Source organism: Urocampus carinirostris, chromosome 20 (assembly GCF_059441175.1).
Source record: "Urocampus carinirostris isolate Australia breed hairy pipefish chromosome 20, RoL_Ucar_1.0, whole genome shotgun sequence".
Lineage (NCBI taxonomy): Eukaryota > Metazoa > Chordata > Actinopteri > Syngnathiformes > Syngnathidae > Urocampus > Urocampus carinirostris.
Genome location: NC_142368.1, coordinates 12886455 through 12914009, shown reverse-complemented (window position 1 = coordinate 12914009; position 27555 = coordinate 12886455). Strand labels below are relative to the sequence as shown.

General features: G+C 39.3%; 1 protein-coding gene across 11 annotated transcripts in view; it reads right to left on the bottom strand.

Moving 5' to 3' along the window:
- The window catches only part of nrxn3b (neurexin 3b), a 234772-nt gene extending 217292 nt beyond the window's left edge, over window positions 1-17480 (bottom strand). For all 11 annotated transcript variants that reach the window (XR_015848352.1, XM_088325668.1, XM_088325677.1 and 8 more), the window contains exons 1-2: window positions 17332-17480; window positions 10275-11266 (exon numbers count right to left, since the gene is read on the bottom strand). Coding sequence is in view for 10 of the 11 variants with exons in the window: in XM_088325668.1 (XP_088181794.1) it covers window positions 10275-10968 (694 nt within the window). In the remaining variant the exon portion in view is untranslated. The remainder of the gene's footprint in view (window positions 1-10274; window positions 11267-17331) is intronic.
- Window positions 17481-27555: the final 10075 nt, after the last annotated feature.

The following is a 27555-nucleotide window of genomic DNA, read 5'->3' as shown; positions in this document are numbered from 1 at the left end:
AGAGATTGTGAGAAACAAAAGAGATATAAAAGAGAAATAGCGAGAGAGGGGGAAAGAGAGAAAAAAATTCAAAGAAAAGTTGAAAGAGAGAAAGAGAGGAGAGAAAAGAGGAGAAAAAGAGAAAAGGGGAAAGCAAGACAAAGAGAGAAAGAGAGAAAAGAGAGCAAAAGAAGGTAAAAGGACACAGAGGGAGAAAGAGACAAAGAGGAACAAGGACAGAGAAAAAGAGAGACAGAGAGAGTAAAAGAGAGAAAAAGGAGAGGAAAAGAGAGAGAAAGAGAGATTGTGAGAAACAAAAGAGATAAAAACAAAAATAGTGAGAGGGGGGAAAGAGAGAGAGAAAGAATTTCATAGAGAAATTGAAAGAAAGAAAGATGGGAGGAGAGAAAAGAGGAGCTAAAGAGAGAAGGGGAAAGCAAGAGAGTGATAGAGAAAAGAGAGAGCAAAAGAAGGTAAACGAACACAGAGGGCGAAAGAGACAAAGAGGAACAAAGACAGAGAGTGTAAAAGAGAGAAAGACAGAGAGTGAGCGAAAAAGGGAAGAAAACAGAGAGAGAGAGAAAAAAATACAAGTACAGAGTCTTTGTGACAGGCACCTGGCAACATCAAGTGGACATATTTCAACCTGCAGCTCGTTTTTCTCTTGCCCTTCTCTCAGCGTTACCTCGCGGGCCGGATTCCATCCCTTAGCAAGCCTGATTCTGCCCTCGGGCTGTCTCTTTGACACCCCTGTTAACGCCACACTACCGCAACTCGCCTAAGAATGCAAAGACCTAGCAAGTCCCGCAAATTCCAATGAAAAAAAACGAATCATGCATAAGAAAGCAAGCGTCATGCTACGTTTGAAGGATCTTGCACGCGGACGAGAATAACCGTCTAAATTGGTGAATCATCCCGCGTGCGTTCACTTCCCATATCGTTTGGCCTCATTACTATCGTGGGAGGGGGAAAAAAGACCAAAAAAAGACCAAAAGAATCCCATCGTGCCAGTGAGAGGCGGGAGTCACGCATCCTTCGCTTAAATTTGATTTCAGTAGCGAAGAAAACGAGAAAAAAAAAACTCTTTCTAACAAAAAGCTTCCTGGAGCTAGCAATAAGCTATCAGCTACAATCATAATTGCCTTATTGTTATACACAAATCAGCAAAAAACACTTTTGTGTTCCTGTCTGTAATGTCCAACAGGCAAACGCCAATGACACCAGAAAAAGTACCGAAGGACTAGCTATTTTGACAAAAATATATGTTTCCATGCGATAGGGTGAATACACGTTTATTTTTAATCAAGTTATTTCCAAGAATCCTTCCTCATTGTTGAATTACTTCTTGATTTTAGCCAAATGACTAGCTTTGAAAAGCTAACACGCTAACTATTAGCCAAACGTCTTCCTGTTTTATCAAAAGTGAAACGCTACAACTCCATTTTATCTTTAATGTTTCTTCTAGCCCAAAAAAGGTGGACTATTCCCGTAATCTTTGTCTAGCAGGTCATGCTAACGACACCTAGTGGCAGGAAAAGGTAAGAGCTAGTCGGACGGAAATATAAATTTATACTTACTGTACATTAATCTATCCTAAAAATTATATTTTCTAATTTATTTGAGCTAAATAACTAGCTGCTTTTGTTAAGCTTGATAGGCTAGCATGCTAACTATTAGCAAACAAAGTGGTAAAACTGGTCATTTTTTTAACGTTTCATATACTGTATTAGCCACTCTGATTCCGAAAACGAAAATTTCTATGGTTCCTGTTACAATTACCCGACAGGAAAAACTCATGACACCTAGTGGCAAAAAAACAGAAAAAAAAAATCTCATTTCCCATTCAAGCCAAAAAAACTAGCTGCCTTGGTTAGAGGAGCTAGCATGCTAATAGTTAGCCAACCATCTGCCTGTTGTATGAAAAGTAAAAATCTGAAACTCAATTTTATTTTGAAAGTTCATACTACACATGAAACGTTTGTCCAACAGGAAGCACTAACAACACCTAGTGGCAGAAAAAAAAGGAAAAAAAATCTAATTTCTCGTTCAAGCCAAAAAAAAACAGCTGCCTTGGTTAGAGGAGCTAGCGTGCTAATAGTTAGCCAACCATCTGCCTGTTGTATGAAAAGTAAAAATCTGAAACTCAATTTTAATTTGAAAGTTCATACTACACATGAAACGTTTGTCCAACAGGAAGCACTAACAACACCTAGTGGCAGAAAAATAAGAAAAAAAAATCTTATTTCTCATTCAAGCCAAAAAAACTAGCTGCCTTGGTTAGAGGAGCTAGCATGCTAATAGTTAGCCAACCATCTGCCTGTTGTATGAAAAGTACAAATCTGAAACTCAATTTTATTTTGAAAGTTCAAACTACGCATGAAACGATTGTCCAACGGGAAGCACTAACGACACCTAGTGGCAGAAAAAATGACCACTTTTATTCTCATTTCTTATTCAAGCCACATAACTAGCTGCCATTGTTAGCGCTGAGGGTAAAACGGGCTTCTATTAGCAGAGCATCTGCCCGTTTTGACTAGCAGCTGGAGGCTAATGACATGCGCAAGCTAGCTTGCGCTAGCGCCCTCCTTATGAAATCTAAATTCTTGACAGATGTGCGCGAAGCAGCAAAACAACCAACGGAGCGTCAAAAAAGACAGGTGTGCGCACCTGTTCACAGGATTTAATCGCCAGTCTGTTGAATCGTTAGCGTGCTAAGGTACCCGGCATGCGGCGCGTGGGCCGAAAACGGGCCCTTTGTGGAGCCCAAGGACGGGGGGGACAAATTGATTTTTGATTTGATTTTTCAAAAAAATATTGAATTGGTAACAAATTGAAATGAAGATTTTTAATTTATCGTTTTAAATTTCAAAATAAAATAAAATAATCAGTGATTTCGAACAATCAAAATGAAAATACAATAACTGAAAATAGACTATAGTCAGAAAATTGAATTTCAACTCACAAAATAAAAAGGATTAGAAAAATTATAATAATTTAAAAAAACATAACTACAATGAGATAATAAACTTAGATTTCAAAATAAAAAGACAAACAGTAAAAATAGAATATTTTGAAATAGAGAGATAAAATCTAAAAATATAATAAAATTAGAATATAATGCACAAGATAAAAAAACAAAAATAAAATTCTTAAATATATAGTGAAATCAGCAAATTATATATAACAATAAAATAAAAAAAACAACAATAATCGAAAATAGAACAAAATGTGAAAATAGTATTCAAGAATAAAGACAAAAAAATTAAATAATTTAAAAAATAGCAAATCAAGACTATTAAATGAAAAATAGAATGGTTTAAAATATGTATTGTAAAATGAGAAAATATTACTTAATATAAAGATAACAAAAATAAAATCCTTTTCAAAAAAACTAAAATTAGAAAATAATAATTAAATAATTAAAATAGAGTACAATCCGATTTAAAAAGTGTAATAAAATATATTAATTATAAGTATTGTATAATGAGAAAAACATTTAAAATGGAAGATAAAAAAATAAAAAGATAATGTACAGCTAGAAAATTATATTATATTTTAATTTAAAAAAATAATAAAATACCAAAAAATATATCATAAAATTGTACTGTAAGTTTTTTCCAAAGTAATTTAGAGAAATAAGAATACTTCAAAAGCAAAATGTTTTAAGAGTTCTGAAAGAACATTTATTTATTTCAGAACAGATTTGTGATCCTTTGTGTACTAAGAGAAAACCGATATTCAAAATAGGAAAATACAAATAAAGTAATTCAAAATATTGTGAAAAGAACATTGAAAATATCCCTTCAAATAAAAAATATGATAATTAAATTCTAATGTAAGTTTATTTTATTTTAATTTCAGAAATAATACTTTAAAAAAGCAAAATATTATGCTACATCCACTACACAGCATCATCTCCAAACAGAAGAGCAGCTTCAGCGACAGACTGCTGTCACAGTCTTGTTGATTTCTTCCTCATGCCATGAGGCTCTTTAACCCTACCCGGGGGAGTAAAAGCCCACATTAAACCACACCCCCACATTTGCATATGACCCTATTCTTATGACAGTGTGTATTTTCCATAGCACTATTTAAATACTCTATATCAACACGGTATATTGGGTATTTTTGTATTCTATACCTTTTATTTTATTTGTCAACACAAGTATACTGCTGGAAGTCTGAATTTCCCTACCGGGATGAATAAAGTATCTATCTATTTATCTATCTCTTTCTCTCTATCTCACTCTATCTCCATCTCTCTCTATCTATCTATCTCTATCTACCTATCTATCTAAATATCATCTATCTATCTATCTATCGATGTCTCTGTCTGTGTATCTCTATCTTTCGATCTCACTCTATCTATCTCTATCTATATATCTAAATATCTATCTAAATATACATCTATCTATCTCTATCTATCTGTCTAAATATCCATCCGTCTCTATCTATCTATCTATATCTATCTATCTAAATATCCATCTATCTATTTGTGAATGATCGCTATGAAAATGTCCTGGTCCGGTTGATTTGCGACCCAATATGCTTAAAAGTCAAAGAGAAGGGATTCTTTTGGGGGCTTGCAGAAATTTCAGCCGGCAGCCTTTGTGGTCTCGCTCCACTGACAAATTAGCAAAGTCCGTTGACATTATCTTCCTAATTATCCCCTTTGCATCATCCACAATCAGCCGCATGGCCAGCCAAATGCTAATAGGAATCTTCAAGGAACAGTGTGTATTATTTTCGCTGTGTTCTTTGGTGTTGATAAAAACGTGTGCGGATAGACAAACTACAGAGACTTAAAGTGACCAAAACGCACCCTGTAACATGAAATGAGGAAAAATAAATTAACAAAGAAAAGAAAAAAGGACAAAAAAGAAAAAGAGAAAAACAAAATATGACAAATAGTAAGGGAAAAGAAAAGTGAAAGAGAAAAAGGAAAAAAGGAAAGAAAAAAATGTGAAAAAAACAAAAGGAAGAGAAAAATAAAAAAATAAGACAAAAAGTGAAACTCAAGAAGAAAGTAACAAGAGAGTGAAACAGAAAGAAAGAATTACAACAAAAATATAAAAAAATGAGGACAAAAGAAAAGAGAAAAATAAAAATAATACATGAATGAAACTCACAAAGAAAGGAAAAGAAAAGTGAGAGAGAAAACAGAGAAATAGAAAGAAAGAAAATTAAAAAATGATTAAAAAGAACAAAAAAACAAAAAAGGAAAAAGAAAAGTGAAAAACAAAAAAAGCAAAACTTGAGACAAAAATAAAAAAAAAGAGAAAAGAAAAGGAAAAAAATCAAACAAAAAGTGAAACTCGAGAAAAAAGGAAAATAAAAATGAAAAGAATTACAAAAGAGTAAAAGAAAAACTGATCTTTTTTATTCGTTTTTGTCCTTTTCCTCTTTAAATCCTTTCGTTCCTTTTATATTACTTTATGTCCATTTTCCTTTATCCTTTTTTCCTCTTGTGTTTCTTTTTATTCTAATTTTTCTTCCCTATTCTTTCTTTCTTTAAAAAAAAAAAAAGATTTTCCCCTTCTTATCTTTCTTTAAATAAGGCTGCTTTTTGCTCACTTTCAATAGGTTGTAGGCTTCCTTGGACTCATTTTTGCCTGCGCTACACATGACAGTGACATCTAGTGAAGAAATATAAAACACTGCCCCTTTAAAAACAGCGGTATGTTTTTTTTTTTTTTTTATCAGCGCTATTTTTGTAGAAAAGCTCATTCAGCCCCTCCTCACTTGTACCCTAACTTCAGGAGCCCCTAACTCAAATGACTTCAGGACCCTTGATCGAGTGGCCAAAAAACCACACACTGTCCCTTTAAAACCACAACATCAAGGCTTGAAGAGACTTGGAATGGATCCGAGTGCTTAGCAGTAGCGGCGGGCAAGTGAGGATAAAGCAAAAAATCTATATATAAAATTCCAGTCCTGCCGCTCGGCTGCTTTGCAAGCGGCACATGGTGTGCCGCTCTGAAAAAAAAAATGGCCGCCGGCTAGCTTGTGGCAGCTAAACGGCGACCAGCTACGTTTGGAGAAAATAGCAAAACGATTCGGTGTTTACGTTGCGGGCCGTTGATGTTACATTTGTTAGTTTTAATGTAATGCACCTTATAGTCCAGTGCGCCTTTTACTGCAATCCCTCGTTTATCACGGTTAATGAGGACCATAAACCCCTGTGAAATGTGAAAATCCATAAAGTAGGGCCCCTTCCGTAACGTTTAACAGTAGACTGGCGATAATGGATCACGCCTGACACATATTTGCACCCCCGACCGCCTGACCTGATTAAAGTGCTTTCAGCAGGTGCCTGCTCGCGGCAATATGCAATTGAGGATAATGGATTGAGGCCTTTTAAGTGCAGTTCATTTTTTGGCGAACAGAAAAGCAAAAATGAGCCACCGGACTAAAGTGCGCTCTGCTGGCCTCCGCTCGCAGCAATATACGTTGGAGATATTGGAGATATTTTTAGCAGACAGAAAAGCATAAAAAAAACACCAGGCCTGATAAAAGTGCGCTTTGTCCACCCCGGCTTGCAGCAATTTACGTCGGGGATAATGGATGGTGGCCGCACGAGTACAGTTCAGTATTCAGCAGACACGAAAGCAAAAAAAGACCCGCAAGGCCTGCTAAAAGTGCGCTCTGATGGCCCACGCCCGCAGTGAGTTATGTCAGGGATAATGGATCGCGGCAGCATGTGTACACTTCACTTTTTGGCAGACAGAAATGCAAAAAAAACAACAACAAAAAAACACCAGGCCTGATAAAAGTGCGCTCTGTCGACCCCCATTCGCAGCAATTTACGTCAGGGGTAATGGATCGCGGCAGCATGAGTACAGTTCACGTTTTAGCAAACAGAGAAGCAAAAATAGCAACCGCAAGGCCTGCTAAAAGTGTGCTCTGATTGCCCACGCTTGCAGCGATTTACGTCGGGGATAATGGACCGTGGCCGTATGTGTACAGTTCACTTTTTAGCAGACAGAAAAGCAAAAAAAAAAAGACCCGCAAGGCCTGCTAAACGTGCGCTCTGCTAGCCCACGCTCGCAGCAATACACGTCGGTGATAATGGATCGCGGCTGCATGAGTGCAGTTCACCTTTTTGTGGACAAATCTGCAAAAAAGAGACATCTACAAAATGTGATCTGCTGAAGCCCACTTGCAGCAGTATGCAATTGGGGATAATGAATCGTGGAATATTTTCTACCCCTTGATGCACTAAGGCCAGGAAGTACAAAGAGTGGTGTAGCGAGGGATTAGAGTATATAGACGACTATTTCTATAAGGTGCGTCTTATAGTCGTGAAAATATGATATTTATTTTTTAAAGATTCTTCCATTTGGTACCAATCAGGTCAGGGGGCGTGGTCTCTATCAACTTCCAACGTACATTTTCTTTAATTCAATTTTAGATTAAATAAACAATGCTATTGTTTGATTGGTTGATTTTTGAAAAACATTTCGATAGATAGATAGATAGATAGATAGATATATAGAGATAGATAGATAGATAGATAGATAGATAGATAGATAGATAGATAGATAGATAGATAGATAGATGTATAGATAGATATAGAGATTGATAGATGGATAGAGATAGAGATAGATAGAGGGATAGATAGAGATAGAGATAGAGATGGATAGAGATAAAGAAATAGAGGGATAGAGAGAAAGAGAGAGATAGATATCGATAGATATGGATATAAATAGATAAAGATAGGGATAGATAGAGATCTAGATATAGATATAGATAGATATAGAAATAGATAGATATAGATATATAGATAGAGACAGATAGAGATGAAAAGAGATAGACAGAAAGACATTAATAAAGATATAGAGAGATAGATAAATAGAGATAGATAGAGATAGAGATAGAGATATAGAGATAGATAGATATAGAGATAGATAGATATAGATAGAGAGATAGAGAGAGATAGAGATAGGGATAGATAAAGACAGAGATGGATAGAGAGATAGATATCGATATAGATAGAGATAGAGATAGATGGAGATAGAGAGATAGATAGAGGTAGATAGAGGTAGATAGAGATAGATAGAGGTAGAGAGATAGATAGAGGTAGATAGAGATAGATAGAGGTAGAGATATGGAGAGATAGATAGAGGTAGATAGAGATAGATAAAGATAGAGAGATAGATAGAGGTAGATAGAGATAGATAGAGATAGAGAGCTACTTTATTCATCCCCGTAGGGAAATTCACACTTTCAGCAGTATCCTTGTGTTGAAAATTTAGTAATAAAATAAAAGGAAAATAAAGGAATGCAAGAGGTCTTTGCATGACCCCAAATGGGTAAATTCGCCCTAGAAAATCGCCATGACCCAACAGCGACGAGCTATTTCGGAATCTAGTCCGCGGGCGACTTGATTTCCTGAGCCGAGGCCGCTCGAATATTTGCAAACGGCTCCTCTGACATCACATGATCAGAGAATTGTGCGCGTTCCCTAACCTAAAAAAAAAACAATCACCTTGGTGGAGGGAAAAAAAGAGGAAATGAAGTTCATCATCCAAACATTTTGTACCTTGGGGTTCCTGCACGTCCTTGCAGGAGATGAGTCAGAGAAACAAGAACTTTGAGAAAAGAAGTCTCGTCATTTCAGTTATATAAAGAGCGGAATTTGAAGATTCTGACCTGGATTGGATTTCTGATGGTTCTATTGGTTCGGTTCACTTAAAAACTACTGGGGGACAAATGAAGCCTCATGAAGCACTTGTGGTTTTTGTCTCCTCTAGTTGGGACTCTTAAGTTTTTCTGGAAATTTTAGTACCAAACAGTCGGATTCGGAATGTTCCGTCCCTGTTTAATGGCCCCTTTAATACCCAATGGAGCGATTCCAAGTATGAATCGGCTAGCTTGAGGACCAGAAACTATAGTTCTGAGACCGTGGACTTCAACTGAGAAAGGGTAGCATGCCCTATCTAGGTCAGGAATTACGATCAGAGCTTCCATGTCAAAGCCTACGGTATTTGCAATGAAAACGTTGACATGCCCTTCCTGGGTCAGGAATACAGATCAGGACCTCAAAGTACCAGACCGTGGACTTCAGCTGAGAAAGGCTGGCATGCCCTATCTAGGTCAGGAATTAAGATCAGAACCTTCATGTCAGAGATTGTGGACTTTACATGGAAAGGGTTGCCATGCCCGTTCTGGGTCAGGAATAAAGATCAGGACCTCAAACTCCAGACCGTGGTTTCCAGCCAGGAAAGGGAACTCAAAGTCCACACTGTGGTCTTCAGCCAGGAAAGGGTGGTATGCAATTTCAGGGTTGGGAATGAAGATCTGTAACTTCTAGTCAGAGATAGTGGTCCTCAGCCAAAAAAAGAGTGGTATGCCCTTTCAGGGTTGGGGATCAGGATTTGCACCAGCAAGTCTGAGACCGTGGTCCTCTGCCGGAAAAGGCTGGTATACCCGTTCCGGATTAAGGATATGGAGGGGTCTAAGTATCAACAAACGGATCAGTTCAAAATCTGCCATCATGCAGACCCTGTACTGGTCCGTTGTGTTGAAGAAGGCCCTGAGTCCTACCCTCCTATGGCCACGGACTGTGAACCAAAAGAACAGAATCCCTGACTCAGTGTTGAGAAAAGCCAATTGAGGTGGCCCGGGCATCTGGGAAGGATGCCTCCTGGACACCTCCTGTAAGGTGTTCCAGGCATGTCCAGCCATTAGGAGATCTCGGGGGCAACCCAGAGACTACCTGGTCTGGGAACGCCTCGGAATCCTGTCGGATGGGCAGGACAAAGTGGATGGGGATAATGCGGTCTGGTCTGGGCATCCTTGTGGATAATTGGATCACCAAATCCTCTGCCAATAATTTGTATCTTCATGTTAGTAAGAGGAACCAATTGAGGTAGTTAGGGCATTTGGTAAAGACTTCTCCTAGATGCCTCCCTCGGGAGGTGTTCCAGGCATGTCCCACAGGCAGGTGGCTTAGGGAATGCCGGGATCCCGTCGGATGAGCTGAATGAAGTGGCTCGGGGTAGTAGGTCTGGAATGGGTAGATATTCCACCAATAAATTAAATGCAGCATCTAGGGGAGGGGTTATTTTCAAGGTCTTCACGAGGCTACATTTTGGTCATCACAAGCAATCCTTAAAGGTACAGTGTGACGTGAATACAAATGAGGAGGTTTGCCTATGTGGCGTGGAGCCGCTACACACCGATTTCCTCAAGATCCCCAAATATGAGTGTTTCTGACTAGATTTCCTTATTTTAGACCAAAAACTAGAACCAAATATCACAGTTTTCGACCGAAACAGGAACAAAACTCTTACCTTGGGTGCAGTACCGCCCTACATATCCAGTCCTGGAACAGTCGCAGTAGGTTTGACCATCTGTCAGTGAACAGATCCCTCCGTTCTCGCAAGGGTTCTCGGTACAAAGTCCTAACATCTCCAAGCGTACTTTCTGACTGTTGACGAGCACTGGCAGCTGACTCCCAAAGACCAGGTCTGTGATGACCCCCTTGAACGGGGCCAGATCTCGAACCGAAGGCAGGGTGATGGCGGTTTCCCGTATGTCCCCCGGGAGCCCGCCCAGGAACAGGTCGCTCACAATCTTCATGAACTGCCGCTGAGGCCGGACCTCCGCCGTCCTGGTCTTGCCGTCCACCGCCAGACCAGTTCTCAGGTTGTCCCGGTTGATGGCGGCAAAGTGCCAGCGACCGTCGTCCACCGTCTTTTCCGAGACTATGGTGGTCTCGGCGCAGTCGATACTAAACCGGAGATGCAGCCGACCCTCGGAGAGAGTGAGGAGGAGGAAGTCGCAAAAACCGCCGTCGTCCAGGTACAGAAGCAGGCCTTCGGACTGGGAGGTCTTGAACTGGAAGGTAAGGTCGCTTCGGGAACTGGCGTCCCAGCGTTGGTATCGAGCCCATTGACCCTGGGAGCCAGTGAACTCCAAACCCGAGGTCAGGACCAGCAAGGTACAGAGCAGGAGAACCTTCCCCAGGACGGTTTTTGGATTCATGGTCGAGAGGAACGAAGACCACAAGGAACCGGATCGAGGACTTCTTAAAGGGACAGGAAAACCTGATCAGGGCAGCTTTCCAAAACGATGCATCCTGTATTCCACATTGTTCTGTCTTTAACTATCTTCAGATTTGTTTCCCTCCGACTGCAAAAATATCCGATCCCGCCCGAAGGTCCGCGAAGATCAATGATTCAGGTTTTCCTCCTGGATGCGGTTTTTGCGGCGACTTCCTGGATTGAAGGGCATGGCTTTCCTGCTTGGTCCGTGCCCCATGTTTGGATCCGGGGGACAAAAACTGAAACAAAAGAGTGAGAAAAGTTCAAGAATAGATCGGGTACAGTAGACCCCCAGGATACAGCGACCCCGCCTTATGACGTTTTCACTTTGGGTCCGTAGACTCGATATGATGCTAGAAGCAAAATATGATAACCATGGAAACAAAGCTTGTGTAATCAAAAAAGAGGAAACACAAATTTCTACCCTTGTAAGATTTAAGTTAAAATTGCACTTTTCAGTCGACCCCCGGGATATGGTAACCCCGCCTTGCAACGTTTTCACTTTACAGTGTGTAATAAAATGCCTATTTAATGCTGGGAAATTTTGTATTTTCGTACTACATTTAATGGCTTTGAACCCCAAAGCTTGCGGTGATGCTAAAGGTAGAAGTAAAAACATGATAACGATGGAAACGAAGGACCACAAAGAAGGCACACTCATTGTTTCCCTTGCCAAGGAATATGGCTGTAACTAATCTTAAAAATAAGGAGACAATTAGAGAAAGGAAATATTCTAAGGGCATGAAAATCCTAATTCTTCATTTATTTAATTTAATCTTACATTTTCATTTTCATCCACTATACCCTCCCCTCTCTGCATCCACCCGCTACTCCACTCGACCAGCTCAAGTCATGTCAAACATGAAAAGTAATCTTTTTTTCTCTTTTTATATCTACTATAGGTCCCAAAGTTTACAATGCTGCTAAAAGGAGAAAACATGATCACCTTGGAAACAAAGTTATTCGAAGAAGGCTTGCGGTGATGCTAAAGGTAGAAGTAAAAACATGATAACGATGGAAACGAAGGACCACAAAGAAGGCACACTCATTGTTACCCTTGCTAAGGAATATGGCTGTAACTAATTTTAAAAAATAAGGAGACAATTAGAGAAAGGAAATATTCTAAGGGCATGAAAATCCTAATTCTTCATTTTCTTTAATTTAATCCTACATTTTCATTTTCATCCACTATCTCCTCCCCTCTCTGCATCCACCCGCTACTCCACTCGACCAGCTCAAGTCATGTGAAACATGAAAAGTAAATCTTTTTTTTCCTTTTTATATCTATTGTAGGTCCCAAAGTTTACAGTGCTGCTAAAAGGAGAAAACATGATCACCACGGAAACAAAGTTATTCGAAGAAGGGAAATCCATTTACCTGCGCCAAAGAATATGGCTGCAAATCTTCAACAATTGGGATTTGTATTAAAAGTAAGCAAGGATTTTGAGGGCCTGACAATCTTCGTTTTAAAAGCAGTTTTATTTTGTATCCATGACACCCCGCCCCTCCCATCTGCATCTACCTGCTATTCCACTCCACCAGCTCAAGGGTCACAAAGCTTTCAGTGATGCTAAAAGCGGAAGCAAAACATGATAACCATGTAAACAAAGCTTGCGATTATCAAGAAATAGACACACAAATCGCTAAAGAACCAGTCTATTACCAATCGGGATTAGTATTAAAAAATAAACATGCACCTAGAGCTGCAGTTTCGTTTTCGAGCAGAGGCGGAGTTTTACCTCAACCGTTATCACCGAAAACATGCTGCCAGAAATCAACTCATTATCCACTCCTTTACATATTTGCATATTGAGAAAAATCGAGGAGGTGATTTATACGCCGTATTCAAATTCCGCCATTATCACCGTCGAAGGTGACCGGATATCAGTTCCCTTCTCCCCCAGCTGCTAGCTTGTCGCGCGGGAAACCATTTGCATGATAAACATTTTTTTTCTTCCGATCGAGTTTCTAACCACCTGCCAGCAATTGAGAGAGCGACAATCTCATGCTAATGCCTTTGCCGCGCACCTTTTGAGGGTTTTTTATTGTTTGCCGTGAAGAGAGAGAGAAAGAGAAAGAGAGGAAAAAAACGGAGAGAGAAGGAAAGTGATAGAAAGAAAAATAAAAATAGAAAGAGAGGGAAGGAGAGAGAGTAAGAGAGAAAGAAAAAGGAGCAAAAGAAAGTGAGGAAAATACGAGAGTAAGAGAAAATAGAAAGAAAGAAAGAAAGAAAGAAAGAAAGAAAGAAAGAAAGAAAGAGAGAGAAATAAAGACAGAAAGGGACAGAGAAATAAAAATGTGAAAAAGAGAGAAAGAGAGAAAAAGAGAAATAAAGAGAGAAAAATAAATAAAGAGAGAGAAAGAAAGAGAGACAGAGAGAAAGAAAAAGAGAGCAAAGGAAAGTGAGAACGAATGAGGGCAAAGTAAAGAGAGAGAGAGAGAGAGAGAGAGAGAGAGAGAAAGAGAGAGGGAGAAAAAGAAAGAAAAAAAGAGAAATAAAGAGAGAGAGAGAGAGGGTAAGAAAGACAGAAAGGGACAGAGAAATAAAAAGATGAAAAATAGAGAGAAATAAAGAGAGAGAAATAAATAACGAGAGAGAAAGACAGAGAAAGACAGAGTTAAAGAAAAAGAAAGTGAGAATGAACGAGAGCAAAGGAAAGAAAGGGAGAGAGAGGGAGAGAAAGAAAGAACGAGAAAATAAAGAGAGTGTGTGAGAAAGACAGAAAGAGGCCGAGAAATAAAAAGATGAAAAAGAGAGAGAGAGAGAGAGAGAGAGAGAGAGAGAAAAGGAATGAAAGAGAAGGAAATAGAGAAAAAAATACAAGAAGAAAAGAGAGAACAGAAAGAGAGAGAATAAGAATGAAGGAAAGGGAAAGAAAGAGAAAGACAAAGAGTGAAAGAGAACAGAAAAATAAAGCAAAAAGAAAGGGACGAAAAGAGAAAGACAGAGAGACCAAAAGAGAAAAAAGAAAAAAGAAGGACAGAGAGAAAGAGAGACCAAAGGAGAGAGAGAGAGGAAGAAAGAAAGAGAGAGTTTCGAAGCACCTGCGGGCTATTGAATGAGCGTAACCGATACGCTAAGGCTAATGTGTTTGCCTTCTGTGTGTTTGCGTGCGATGCGGTCGCCGTGACAACGCCATTCTTGTCTTTTGTTTGGGCTTTGCGGACGGCTTCCCTCTTTGTACACGTTCGAGTCCCTTCGAGTCCCTCGAGAGCCGCTGCAAAGTCTGCTTCTCTCTCATCGCACGGGAGCGCTAGCAATGCGAACGAATTTGTCCTTGACGGGGAGAAGGCAACGAGAGAAGAAGAAGAAGAAGAAAGTCAGAAAAAGAAAGAAAGGGAGGGAGAGAGAGAAATAAAGAAGAAGAGAGAGAAAAAAAGAGAGGCAGAGAAAGAGAAAATAAGACAAGAAAGAGAGAAAGAAAAACAGAGAAGGAGGAAGAGAAAGAAAGTAAGAGGAAATTAAAGTGAGACAGAGAGCAAAAAGAAATAGAGATATAATGAGAGGGATAATGAGGGAGAAAGAAAGGTAAAGAGATAGAGAGAGTGTGAAAACGAAGGAGAAAAAGAGAGAAAGGAAGAAAGAGAGAAAGAGAGAGCAAAAGGGAGAAATGAAGAGACATAAAGAGAAATATGAAAAGACAGACAAAGAGACAAAAGAGAGAGAGAGAGAGAGAGAGAGAGAGAGAGAGAGAGAGAGAGAGAGAGAGAGAGAGAGAGAGAGAGAGAGAGAGAGAGAGAGAGAGAAAATGAAAAAGAGAAAAACAAGAATAAAAGAAACACATCTGTAAGGAGAAAGAGAGAGGAAGAGAAACAAAGAATAAAAGAGAGGGAGAGAAAGAGAAAAAAGGGCCAGAGAAAGAGAGAAAGAAAGAGAGAGGGACAGGGAAAGAGAAAAAGAGAGAAGAAAAGAAGAGATGGCGAGAAAAAGAAAGTGAGAGAATGAGAGAAATGTAAAAAGAGAAAGGGGAAGAAAGAGAGAGGAAGAGAAAGAATAACAAAGAGAGAGGGAAAAATAGATAGAAAGAGTGAGAGAGAGAGAGAGAGAGAGAGAGAGAGAGAGAGAGAGAGAAAGAAAGAAAGAGAGAGAGAGAGAGAGAAAGAAAGAAAGAGAAAGAGAAAGAGAAAGAGAAAGAGAAAGAGAGAGAGAGAGAGAACAGGAGGAAATAGAGAGAAAAAAAAATCCAGCTCCAAAACCTTGTGAGCAACCCGCCCCTCTCTTTGATGACACCAGTGGACATTTTTCAAACTGCAGCTCGTTTTTCTCTTGGGCTTTTCTCTCACTGTTTTCTCAACAGCCAGATTTGAGTCCAGCCAAATCTGATTAGCTGTTGCTTGCTAGCATTAGCAACAAAATGGCTGGGTTGGCTTCTCCTGCCTTTTACCCCAAAAAAATAGTAGACATTCTTTGTTTTTTTGGCTTGACTTCCGCTTTAACCGACTCTGTTAAAGCGGAAGTTAGAAAATGAGCTATTACTGCTAGCATTAGCAACAAAATGGCCGCTCTTGAGGGATTTTTACCCCACCAAAAAATTGATAAAACTGATTGTTTCCACTTTTCTTATTCTGGGTTGACTTCTGCTTTAACTGACATTGTTTAAGCCGAAGTTATAAAATTAGCTATTACTGCTAGCATTAGCAACAAAATGGCCGCCATCTGATTGATGTTTCCTGCCTTTTATCTTAAAAAATAATTCATAAATAGACTGTTTACACATTTTCATTCTTTTGGGTTGACTTCCGCTTTAACACACTGAATTCTTATCCATCAACATCAGATTAGCAGTTGCTTGCTAGCATTAGCCACAAGATGGCCGCCCCTGTTAGAATATCCTTTCTTATTTATGCTTCAGAAAATAACTAATTTAAAAAAGACGTTAGTAATAAACAGTTGCCCATGACGACTACATACAAGTTCTACTTTGGAAAATAGATTGCTAGCATTAGCCACAAAATGGCCGCCCCCAGGTTGGATTTTAATACAGTTTACCTCGTAAAATAATTCATAAAAAAATACTTTAGTAATAATCAGTTGACCCAGACTACTCAAAGTCTAGCTTCGGAAAATAATGTTTGTCTGTTAGCATTAGCAACAAAATGGCCGCCCACAAGTTGGATTTTAATACATTTTCCCTGTAAAATAATTCATAAAAAAAGACTTTAGTTATAATCACTTGACCCAGACAACTAAATTAAAGTTTAGCTTCGGAAAATAAAGTTGACCTGTTAGCATTAGCAATAAAATGGCTGGTTGGATTTTAATACCATTTACATCGTAAGATAATTCATAAACAACTAAATGAAGGTTTAGCTTCGGAAAATAAAGTTCACCTGTTAGCATTAGCAATAAAATGGCCGCCCCCAGGTTGGATTCTAATGCCGTTTACATCGTAGGATAATTCATGAACAAATAAATGAAGTTTTAGCTTCGGATAATAAAGTTTACCTGTTAGCATTGGCAATAAAATGGCCGCCCCCAGGTTGGATTTCAATACCATTTACATTGTAAGATAATTCATAAACAACTAAATGAAAGTTTAGCTTCGGAAAATAAAGTTGACCTGTTAGCATTAGCAATAAAATGGCCGCCCCCAGGTTGGATTTTAATACCATTTACATCGTAAGATAATTCATAAACAACTAAATGAAAGTTTAGCTTCGGAAAATAAAGTTTACCTGTTAGCATTAGCCACAAAATGGCCGCCCCCGCGTTCTATTTTCTCTCTGGGTTGACTTCCGGTTCAAACAACTCTATTTTAGTGACATAATAACGTCAGTTTTTATCATAAACGTTAATATAAATAATATATAAAGTAAAATACACGAAAAGAATTCAGTCGATGACTTTTATATGTAAATAGAAAGCACGAATATTAAAACAAGTACTTTGTAGCGTGTACAATTAAAATAAGTGAGTTCTCCCGCATAAATAGCGTTTGAATTATTAACCAGGAGGATATGAGATCGCTAACCGGTTATAAATAATGGATTAACCCAACTAGCAGCAGTGAGTATTTTTCATATGTTCATTCTAAATAATAGTAACCTTTCGATTACGTCATCAAAGCCAAAATCAAATCAATTCCCGTTAAAAAATCACTTTGGGGAAGTGCGTGTGCGCATGCGTGCGTTTTAGCGAAATTCGCCGTGACCGCTTCGTGCGCTCATCCGGAACCTGGTCAAATGGACTCCATTCGGAATTTTGCTCATAAAAATGGAAAATATATTTAAGAGGGGATGAAATGTCGTTAATACGATGTAATAATAGTTTTTTTAGAGTAAAATAAGAGCGAAATTCGCCTACCTTTCCTGTGCAAAGTGCGTAAAAATATCACAAGAATCCAAGTGCACTATCCGGTCCGGACAGGGTTCCGGGTCCCGATGGGTTTCGGGTTCCGTTGCGTTCGGGTTCCGAGTGTCGAGTGCGCGCGACGGAGGCAGGCGTCCTCACTGCCTCTCTTCGGTTCTCCTCCACCTCCTCCTCCCGTCAGCGTGCACGCACCACCGCGCGGCGCCGTGCGTGGAAGCGAGCGCTCCGATTCGGAGCTGGTCCAACAGAACCGCCTTAAAATTGATGAAGTCATCCAATTCGGGGGAGGGTATAGGGGGGTTGTTTTATTGTATTTACTGTAGAGCCCCCGGGGTACGATATAAATTGGGTCTGAGGGGGGATCGTAAGGGGAAGTGTCGCACAGAGGGGGATAGAAACCTAATTATATCATGCAGTCTGAACCCCCGGTGCCAAAAGTAAAAATAGCAAATACTAAGAAGTACTTGGGTGTAAAATGTGAAAAATGACATTATATATACCTTTGGTGTGACGTGATTTGGTCCAGTGGGGTAGCAGGTGGATGCAGAAGAGAAAGGAAACAATTGATTACAATCATAATGAGTATTTAATGTCATTGATAGCAACTTTATGAAAACAATTGCATGCAACGAGAGGTAATAAAGACTTTACAGAGAAAAGAAGATAAAAAAAACTAAAAGGATAAATAAATATTGTAAAAACTTCCACGAGCGAAGGATTGACACGCTTGAAAAATTTCCGTGCTTTAATTGCCTCCTAATTTTTGATAACAATCCTTACCATCAATTGGTTACAGCCATGCTACTAAGATAGCCACTGGAATGCCCTCTTCATATTTCTTGCTCCATTTCCATGGTTATCGCGTTTTTTCTTCTCTATCAAGCATCATTGCAAGTCTTGGACCCTTAAATAATAAATGAAATCGCCAGCTTCATTTCCACGGTTATTGGATTTTTGCTTCTACCTTTAGCATCATTGCAGTCTTGGAACCCATAGCCAATAATTCATATTTAAAGGCTTTGTTTCCCATTTTGCCGCTACATTTAGCATCACAGCAAGCACTGGTACTCATAGTGAATACAGTACATGCTTCACCAGCTCCATTGCCATAGTTATCATGTTTTTGCTTCTCTCTTTAGCGTCGCTATAGACTTGGAGCCATAGCAAGTAAACAGTATGAAAAATACAGAATTTGGAGATTTAGCAATTCCCCGTGCCCTGTTTATATTTCTTGATAACTGCAAGCTTGGTTTTCATGGTTATCATGTTTTTGCTTCTCCCTTTAGCATCATTGCAAGTCATGAGTAATACATTTAAATTTGAGTGAGAAAGGCATTGTGGGAGGTAATTCAGCTGATAGCATATGGGTATTATCATAATAATGTAATGTAAACCAATAGCAGACCAGCATTTTGAACGACGTGGACCAATCTGAGTAACTATTCATACGCACAAACACTGTACAGTTTGAAATCTTAGTTGTAGTTTTTTTAAGTATTACTACTTTGCATGTCTTATCTCAAGCTTTGTTTTTACGGTGACCGTGCTTTTGCTTCTCCCTTTAGCATCACTGCAATTCTTGGGAGCCATAACTTTATGTCGTATCGCAAGGAAAACGCTGAAAATGTCAGAAACCAGAAATAGATTAGGACCCAAACGCGTGACGTTCTCACACAAGCTTTTTATTTTACGGGAAATGGGGAGTCGTGCACGTTAGGCAGCGGTTTGGCGTGGAAAGACAGGAAGCCAGAGACCGACGAGATCGTTTCCAATTGCCCGAGTTGATATCGGACAGATGGGGTCGATACCGGAGAGGATGGGACAGACGGACAATGAAACAGGATATCGAAAATAAACAGGACAAACAAGACGGGAACGAAAACTGGAGGGAATAATAAACAGGACAAAAATAGGCGGGAACGAAACTGTAAACCGATATTAAACAGGACAAAAATAAACGGGAACAATACCGGACTGGAAATACCAACAGGAAAACGGGTCAGAACCCACGTCTTGTAGGGCAGAGGTTCGTTGACGGACTGACAAAGGAAAAATGAAACAAGTTTAAAAAGCAACCGTGACAGAAAAGGGTCGAAAACTTCTCATTCCAAACCATAAAGTTAAAACATCGTCATGTGGGGTATCCTCGTGCTGAGCTATATCATCCAACTAATCAATTCTTTTGGGAGAAATATGTTTTTTTTCACCCCTTAAATCAATCGATAATTGCATCATCATCATTATGGACCCCCGCAAAGGTTAACACCCCCCCCAACCCCCCCCCCAGGGTTGCCTGAGGCTTCTTTAGCTTCGAGTAGTATGACGAAACGCAACGTTTCAGGGACCTTGGACAGCTCCCCGAGTTCTGTCCGTGGTTCTGAATCCCCAAACATGAATTTTGCATGCAGCGTCTTCAAGCGAGTTGCCGTCGAGTGGGGAAATTCCGAGCTGAGAGAAAAAAAAACCTGACGAGAATACCAACAGGTTCTGCCGGTTTTTCCTTTCGCATCTAGAACCGAGAGAAATTTCTTTTGCGGCACCCAAAAACAACGCTTGGCGTCAGAAATTGGACCGTCAATTAGAATTTAGATTTTAAAAGAAGGTCAGGTCTTGCTGGACCTTACTAGTTTAGTCGAAAAATAACCCAAATGGACCCAACAGGGAAACATGACAACATAATAACCCTAGTAGACCCAAAAGAGAACCAGTCCAACATCCTGGGTCATTAAAAATGTTTGGGTAATTAAACTACCCCCCACAACTGGGTTGAATAGATGACCCCTGAAATGTTATTAATTTAATTTGACCCATCTGTTTGAGGTAAAAAACTCCTGCCCGACTTACAGGGTCAGTTCTTTTGTTGTCCAATTAGGTGATCCAACCAACCCAATATGTTGGTTCAAATCAATAACCCAAACATGGGTTTCTTTGTGAGTTAATCAATGAATTTGAGGCAACAATTTGAAGTAAATAACTCCAGCCCAAGTGTGTGGGTAACAAATTTAAATCCAATTGGGTTATTTAACAACCCCAACATATGTTGGGTCAAATTAATAACCCAAAGGGGGTTTATTTGTCAGTTATTACATTAATTTGAGCCAACTTTTGAGGTAAATAACTCCAATCCAATGTTTTGGGTCGAAAATTAAAATCATTTTGTCCCAGTCCATTTGCGTGATTGGACAAACCCAAAATATGTCGGGCTGAATTTATAACCCAAAAAGAGGATTTCATGTGTGTATTAAATAAATTGAAGGCAACAATTTGTGGTAAACAACTACAGCCCAATTTTGTAGATGAAAAGTTGAATAATTTTTGTCCTTGTTCAATTGGGTGATTTAACATACCCAAAATATGTTGGGCCAAATTAACAACCGAAAACGGTTTCTTTGTGGGTTAATTCATGAATTTTGGCAAAACTTGGGTCACAAAGTTGAATCTTTTAGTCCTTATCCAATAAGTTGGTTTAAGAAACTTAATTTGTTTGGTTGAAGTAATAACCACCAGAAGATCCACCTCCTCCAGGTAAATACAATGTTAGGTAGATAACATAAAAGGTCAATTTATCAACCCAGAAATAAACCCCTTTTTGGGTTATTAAATCCATTTGACCCAATAATTTTAGAATAATGACTCAAGGTGATTTTCCAGGTTTAAAAAGATGAGTCCATTAATTTTGTGTGCTTGTTGGATTGGGTTGTTTAACCAAGATAAAAGTCATGAAAGTAAACAAATAATTGAATAAAATAATCAAAGATTTACTTATTTTGTATTAATCTAAAAAAAAAGTTTTGTCTTGTAAATATATAAAAATGTCAGGAACCAGAAAAGGATCAGGACCCAAACGCGTGACGTTCTCACACAAGCCTTTTATTTTACGTCAAATGGAGAGTAATGCACATTAGACAGTGGTCTGGCGTGGAAAGACAGGAAGCCAGAGACCCACGAGATGGATTCCAATTGCCTGAGTTGATATCGGACAGATGGGGTTGATACCGGACAGGATAGATAATGAAACAGAATATCGAAAATAAACAGGACAAACAAGACGGGAACGAAAACCGGAGAGAATAATAAACAGGACAAAAAAAGACGGGAACAAAACTGGAAACCCATATTAAACAGGGCAAAAATAAACGGGAACAATACCGGACTGGAAATACCAACAGGAAAACAGGACCAAGCCAGAACCCATATCTTGCGGAGCAGAGGTTCGTTGATGGACAGACAAAGGAAGAGTGAGAGCACTGAACTTAAAAAGATGGAGGGCCTATCAGTTAATGAGCCGCAGCTGGCGCCACACGGGCGGGGCCAATTGGGCGCTAGGGCAACCGTGAGATAAAAAATTGGACGAGAACATACTTACTAAGAAAATTACTTTTCCTCCCACTGATGACGATAATATTCAATATAAGATGCGAATAATTAAATGAAAAGGGTAAGACAATAAATACATAAGATATAAATACATAAAGTGCGAAAATACTATAAGTACAGCAAAAATAAACCCAATTGAGAATAAAAATCCACTGACCTGACAACGTGCTGGCATTTCCTTGCACGGCCAGTGACATATGAATTATGTTTTCAGGGCTAATGATGAAAAGAGTGAATTAGAACCATGAAAAAAAGAGAAAAAAACAAGAAATAAAAGAAAAAAAGAAAAAAACATCCCCAGAGAAAGCAAACCACGTGCACGCTCGACCTTCAAATAAAAGACTTTTTTTCCCTTTCTTTCTTGACGCAAAACGAATTACGCTCATCACGCACAATAAGCGTTCGCTTTTCTGCACACTCGGCTTTTTCTTTTTACCCAAGAAAATAAAATCAAAGAAATTACGCCGGGCGGAATCCTTTGAAAATTGACTTCCAGGTCCGTTTCGAATAATAAATGGACTTGTTCTGTAAGCTGGACACAAAAAAAATCATGTGAAGGACAAATTCTTTCCAACACGATTACTGCAGGTGAAATTCAACTGAAAAAAAGATGTATAAAGTATTTCCTAAAAGTGAGTACACCCCTCACATTTTCATCAGAATGAACCAGGAAAGAAAACAGGAAGCCGAACCCACTCGCGTAACGTTACTCACAGTTTATTGGGGAGAAGAGGAATGAGCGCACACTCGATCTGGGGGTTGTTGGTCGTGGAAGTAGATTGATTGAAACGAGGAAGTGGTCAAAATCAAACAGATCGGGACGAGAACAAAACGGGAGCAAAACACAGGCAAAAACGGAGATTCACAGGACTTGGCAAAACAAAAGAAAAAAACACAGGCAAAACGGGGATTAACGGCTTGACGGCGGGGACCAATTGGGCGCCATGGCAACCGTGACATGTTCAATTAAACATTATTAAAGAAACATCTGCATAAAGCAATATATTTTTTACCTCAAAAAAATCATAATATAGCCATTAGTGGCCAAACCCCTGGTAACAAAAGTGAGTACACCCTAAAGTGAAAGTTCCTGAAGTTGTCATGATTGCCGATGTGATGCACCTGTGCCGTTTCCTTTGGCACCAACTGCTTTGGACTCTGATTGGCTCCCTGTCCCTATTTAAACCCACTCCTTTCTGTCACCTGTGGTCAGTCTGTCTGCGAACCTCAGTTAACACTAGGCGACCCTGACTCCCACCTGTTTCTTGCTCCTGTCTCCCCCCCCGGCTTCGACCCGTTTTTTGATCCTGACCACGTCTACTCTCTTCTCCTGGCTTACGACGTTTCCGACCACGTTTTTGCTCTCCTGTCCCAGCTACTGACCCGTTATCCGTTCCCGACACCGCCATCACTCGCCACGGAAATCCCAAATCCGCGTTCAGAGCGACCTGCTTCCAGCGCCCAGCGATCACCGGATCGTGGGTGCAGCCCTTCCCTTTTTTTCCAATAAAACTGAGAGATGGGTCCTGTCTCCATTCTGGTTTTGACAATATTTACTTTGAAAAAAGCATATTACTGATGTTATTTTTTATAGTACTAAAATGTATTCTTAAAATCATAAATAACATATTTTTCGATTAAACAAAATTAAAAAAATATGAATGAATTGGATAAATTATAACAACAAAACAGATTTTTCAAATTATACTTAATTAGTTTAATGAAAACTATGGAAAACAATTAAATGAAATGCGAAATAATAACAAAGAACTTCATGTGAAGCAGCGATTTTCCGGTAATAGCAGAGAAAATGGGACGTAAACAATCTATTATTTAAAGTCATTTGGAAATCCGCCTTGCAAATATTTTATGATCAAACAAAAGCACTTGACATTTTTTATTGGATTTTGTTAGCGCTCAAGGACGCACTCAATAAATTTGGGGAAAACAAAACACTTCATCGTTCGCTCCGCAGGGCAATTGAAAGGGAAAATTAAGAATTATTTAACAGCCTCCTTCTTTTCAGCGCCGTCCCTTTAAGAAACCCTAAGGGAATGACATGATTTCCCATGATCCATAGGGGGGGGATCTCGTAGTGTGCCCCCCACAACGGCGCACTCTAATACATTTTTGTACTGTATTTATTGGCCACGGGTCCCAAGGCTTGCAGTGGTGCTAAAGGAAAAAGCAAAAACCTGATAACCATGGAACCGAAGCTTGCGTTGATCAAGAAATCCCATGAGGGCACACAAATTGCAACCCTCTCGAAGTTATAAGTTCTAAAACATTTTTAGGGTTCTTTACAATGGACCCCGGGATACAGTGACCATGCCGTACGACGTTTTGTGTATGAAGCTGTTTTTTTAGCTCCTATTTACAATATTTTCCCTACCATAAGACATCGATAACAAGGTATTTTGCGTGCCTTACAATGAATTGCGTCTCTAAGATGCCTATTTTCCATTGGTCGACATCTGCAATTGATTTGTGTCACTACGTCATGAAAATGCCGATATGCTATTGGCTAAATTACCTCCCCCCTATGCCTTTCTCCCCATTCAGTTCACAATCTCGTGCATATTGTAAAGAATATTCAAGTCGGTGATACAATACTGTACCGTATTCACTAAGGGTCCAAGGCTTGCATTGACGCTATAAGGAGACGCAAAAAAATGATAACCATGGAAACGAAGCTTGTGATAATCAAGATATGTGAAGAGGGCACGCAAAGTGCTACTCTCGCTAAGTTTGAAAGTGTTTAGGGGGCCAAAAAACTGTTTGAGGGCCTATTAAATAGGAATCCGGGATACGGTGACCCTGCCACATTGCCTTTCCACTCCACTTCGATGTTTTTCAGCCCCTCAACAATGTTTTCCCTACTATACGACATCAATAACAAGCTATTTTCCGAGCCTCTCTAATATGCCTATCTGCTCTTGATTGACGTCATAACATGCTGGTCTGCTATTGGTTTGCGGTGTCATAAACATGCCTATACGCTATTGGCTTAATTACTTCCCACAATGGCTTTCTCCTTATTCAGTTCAGAATCTTGTGTACTTCGTAAAGATTTTATGTTGTTTATGGTGATACAATACTGTATTTTTGTACTTTATTCACTATGGGTCCAAGGTTTGCAGCGATGCTAAAGGAGAAGCAAAAACATGATAACCATGGAAACAAAGCTTGTGATAATCAAGAAATGCAAACAGGGCACACAAAGTTTCCAAGTTAAAAAGTTTTTGAGGGGAAAAAAACAAAACATTTTGAGCGCTTTTTAGAAAAGTCCCCGGGATACGGTGATCCTCTCGTATGACGTTTCCACTTGACTTATATGTATTTTAGCCCCTCTTTACAAAATTTCCCCCACTATATGACATCAACAATGGTCTGCTATTAGTTTGTGGTGTCATGAACATGCCTATACGCTATTGGCTTAATTACTTCCCACAATGGCTTTCTCATTATTCAGTTCAGAATGACAATAAAGGTATATTCTATTCTATTCTATTCTATTCTTTTCTATTCCAAAGACGTTAAGTTGGTGATACAATACTGTATTTTTTGTACTTTATTCACTATGGGTCCAAGGTTTGCTGCGATGCTAAAGGGAGAAGCAAGAAACATAATAACCATGGAAACAAAGCTTGTGATAATCCAGAAATGCGAAGAGGGCACACAAAGGGCTAAGTTAGAAAGTTTTCAAGGGAAAAAAAACAAAACTTTTGGAAGGCTTTTTAGAAAAGCCCCCGGGATACCGTGATCCTGCCGTATGACGTTTCCACTTCACTTATATGTTTTTTTAGCCCCTCTTTACAAAATTTCCCCCACTATATGACCTCAACAATGGTCTGCTATCAGTTTGCGGTGTCATGAACATGCCTATACGCTATTGGCTTAATTACTTCCCACAATGGCTTTCTCATTATTCAGTTCAGAATGACAATAAAGGTATATTCTATTCTATTCTATTCTATTCTATTCTATTCTATTCCAAAGACGTTAAGTTGGTGATACAATACTGTATTTTTTGTACTTTATTCACTATGGGTCCAAGGTTTGCTGCGATGCTAAAGGGAGAAGCAAGAAACATAATAACCATGGAAACAAAGCTTGTTATAATCAAGAAATGCGAAGAGGGCACACAAAGGGCTAAGTTAGAAAGTTTTCAAGGGAAAAAAAACAAAACTTTTGGAGGGCTTTTTAGAAAAGCCCCCAGGATACGGTGATCCTGCTGTATGACGTTTCCACTTCACTTATATGTTTTTTCAGCCCCTCTTTACAAAATTTCCCCCACTATATGACATCAACAATGGTCTGCTATCAGTTTGCGGTGTCATGAACATGCCTATACGCTATTGGCCCAATTACTTCCCACAATGGCTATCTCCTTATTCAGCTCAATCTTGTGTACTTCGTGAAGACTTTAAGTTGGTGACACAATACTGTATTTTTTGTACTTTATTCACTATGGGTCCAAGGTTTGCTGCGATGCTAAAGGAAGAAGCAAATCCATGATAACCGTGGAAATGAAGACCACCATTATTGAAGAAGGCACATGCATCGTTACCCTAAAACATTAGCTAGAACAGCGCAATTGAGGAAAAAAAACTTGGTTTATCAGCTTCCAGTGATGCTAAAGGGAGAAGTAAGAATATAATAACCATGGAAATGAAGTCCAAGATTATCAAGATATATGAAAAATCGATACCCTCCACTATAAAACAGTGCACTTTAGGAAAAAACTCAAGATCGCTACGAGAACACCAGAAAACAGACGGTAATTTCTCCGGCATGTCCTTGGCATCCGGACACTAACTGAGCTCACTGAGGAAGTAGCTCGAGCGCTAAATGAAGAGATTCCACTTGAGCGCCCATTCGCTCTCGATTCCTACTTTGAATTCGCCGCTCGTTTTCAGGAGAGTTTAAGAGTCGGGTATCGGCGGCGGCGGCAGCGGGGGCGCTCGATGGCCCGCAGGGCGAACGGAGCGAGGGTGCGGCGGCATATCGATCGCTCGATCGGCGCTGGATCGTTAAGGCGATCCGACGGGCGGACGGATGCCAAAGACGGATTCCACGGACAAATGTCACCGCCGGCCGAGCGCTAAATGTCACTCGACACCCAAAAGCAAATGATTAAATATCCCCATTTACTTCCTGTTCAAGCTTTCAGCTTATGACATCTATCTCCTTGTTACATGTATTTATTATCATTAGCATTTAGCATTAGCATAGCATGAAAAATAAAATCAAAAAATGGGACTAAACGAAGTCTTCTTGTTACGTATTGACTTTCCAAGTATGTTAAAAGATAGTTTTCTTCAGAGTATCACTCAAAAAAGACACGATTAACTAGAAAACAAACATACTGGAGTCGCACTGGAGTATAAGTCGCATTTGTCAAAAGTTTTGAAGGGGTGTATGTTGCAAAGTTTTAGAGTAGAAGAAGAGAAATTAATTTTTAGAGTAGAAAAATAAAAAATTCAAAGCTAGTTTTTCAGAGAGAAGAAGATGAAGCTAGGTTTCTGAGCGGACAATGATGCTAATTTTCAGGGTAGAAGAAGAGAAAGTTAATGTTGGTTTTATGAAATAGAAGAAGACAAAATCAAAGCTAAACTAGCTTCAGAGTAGAAGAAGATGAAGATAGGTTTCTGTGCAGACGATGATGGTAATTTTCAGAGTAGTAGAGGAGAAAGTTGGATCTAATTTTTGGAGTAGAAGAAGAATAGGATACCTTTTGCTTCAGAAGATGATGCTTATTTTCAGAGTAGAAGAAGAAAAAGTTGGAGCTAGTTTTTGGAGCAGAAGAAGAATAAGATACCCTTTGCTTCAGAAGATCAC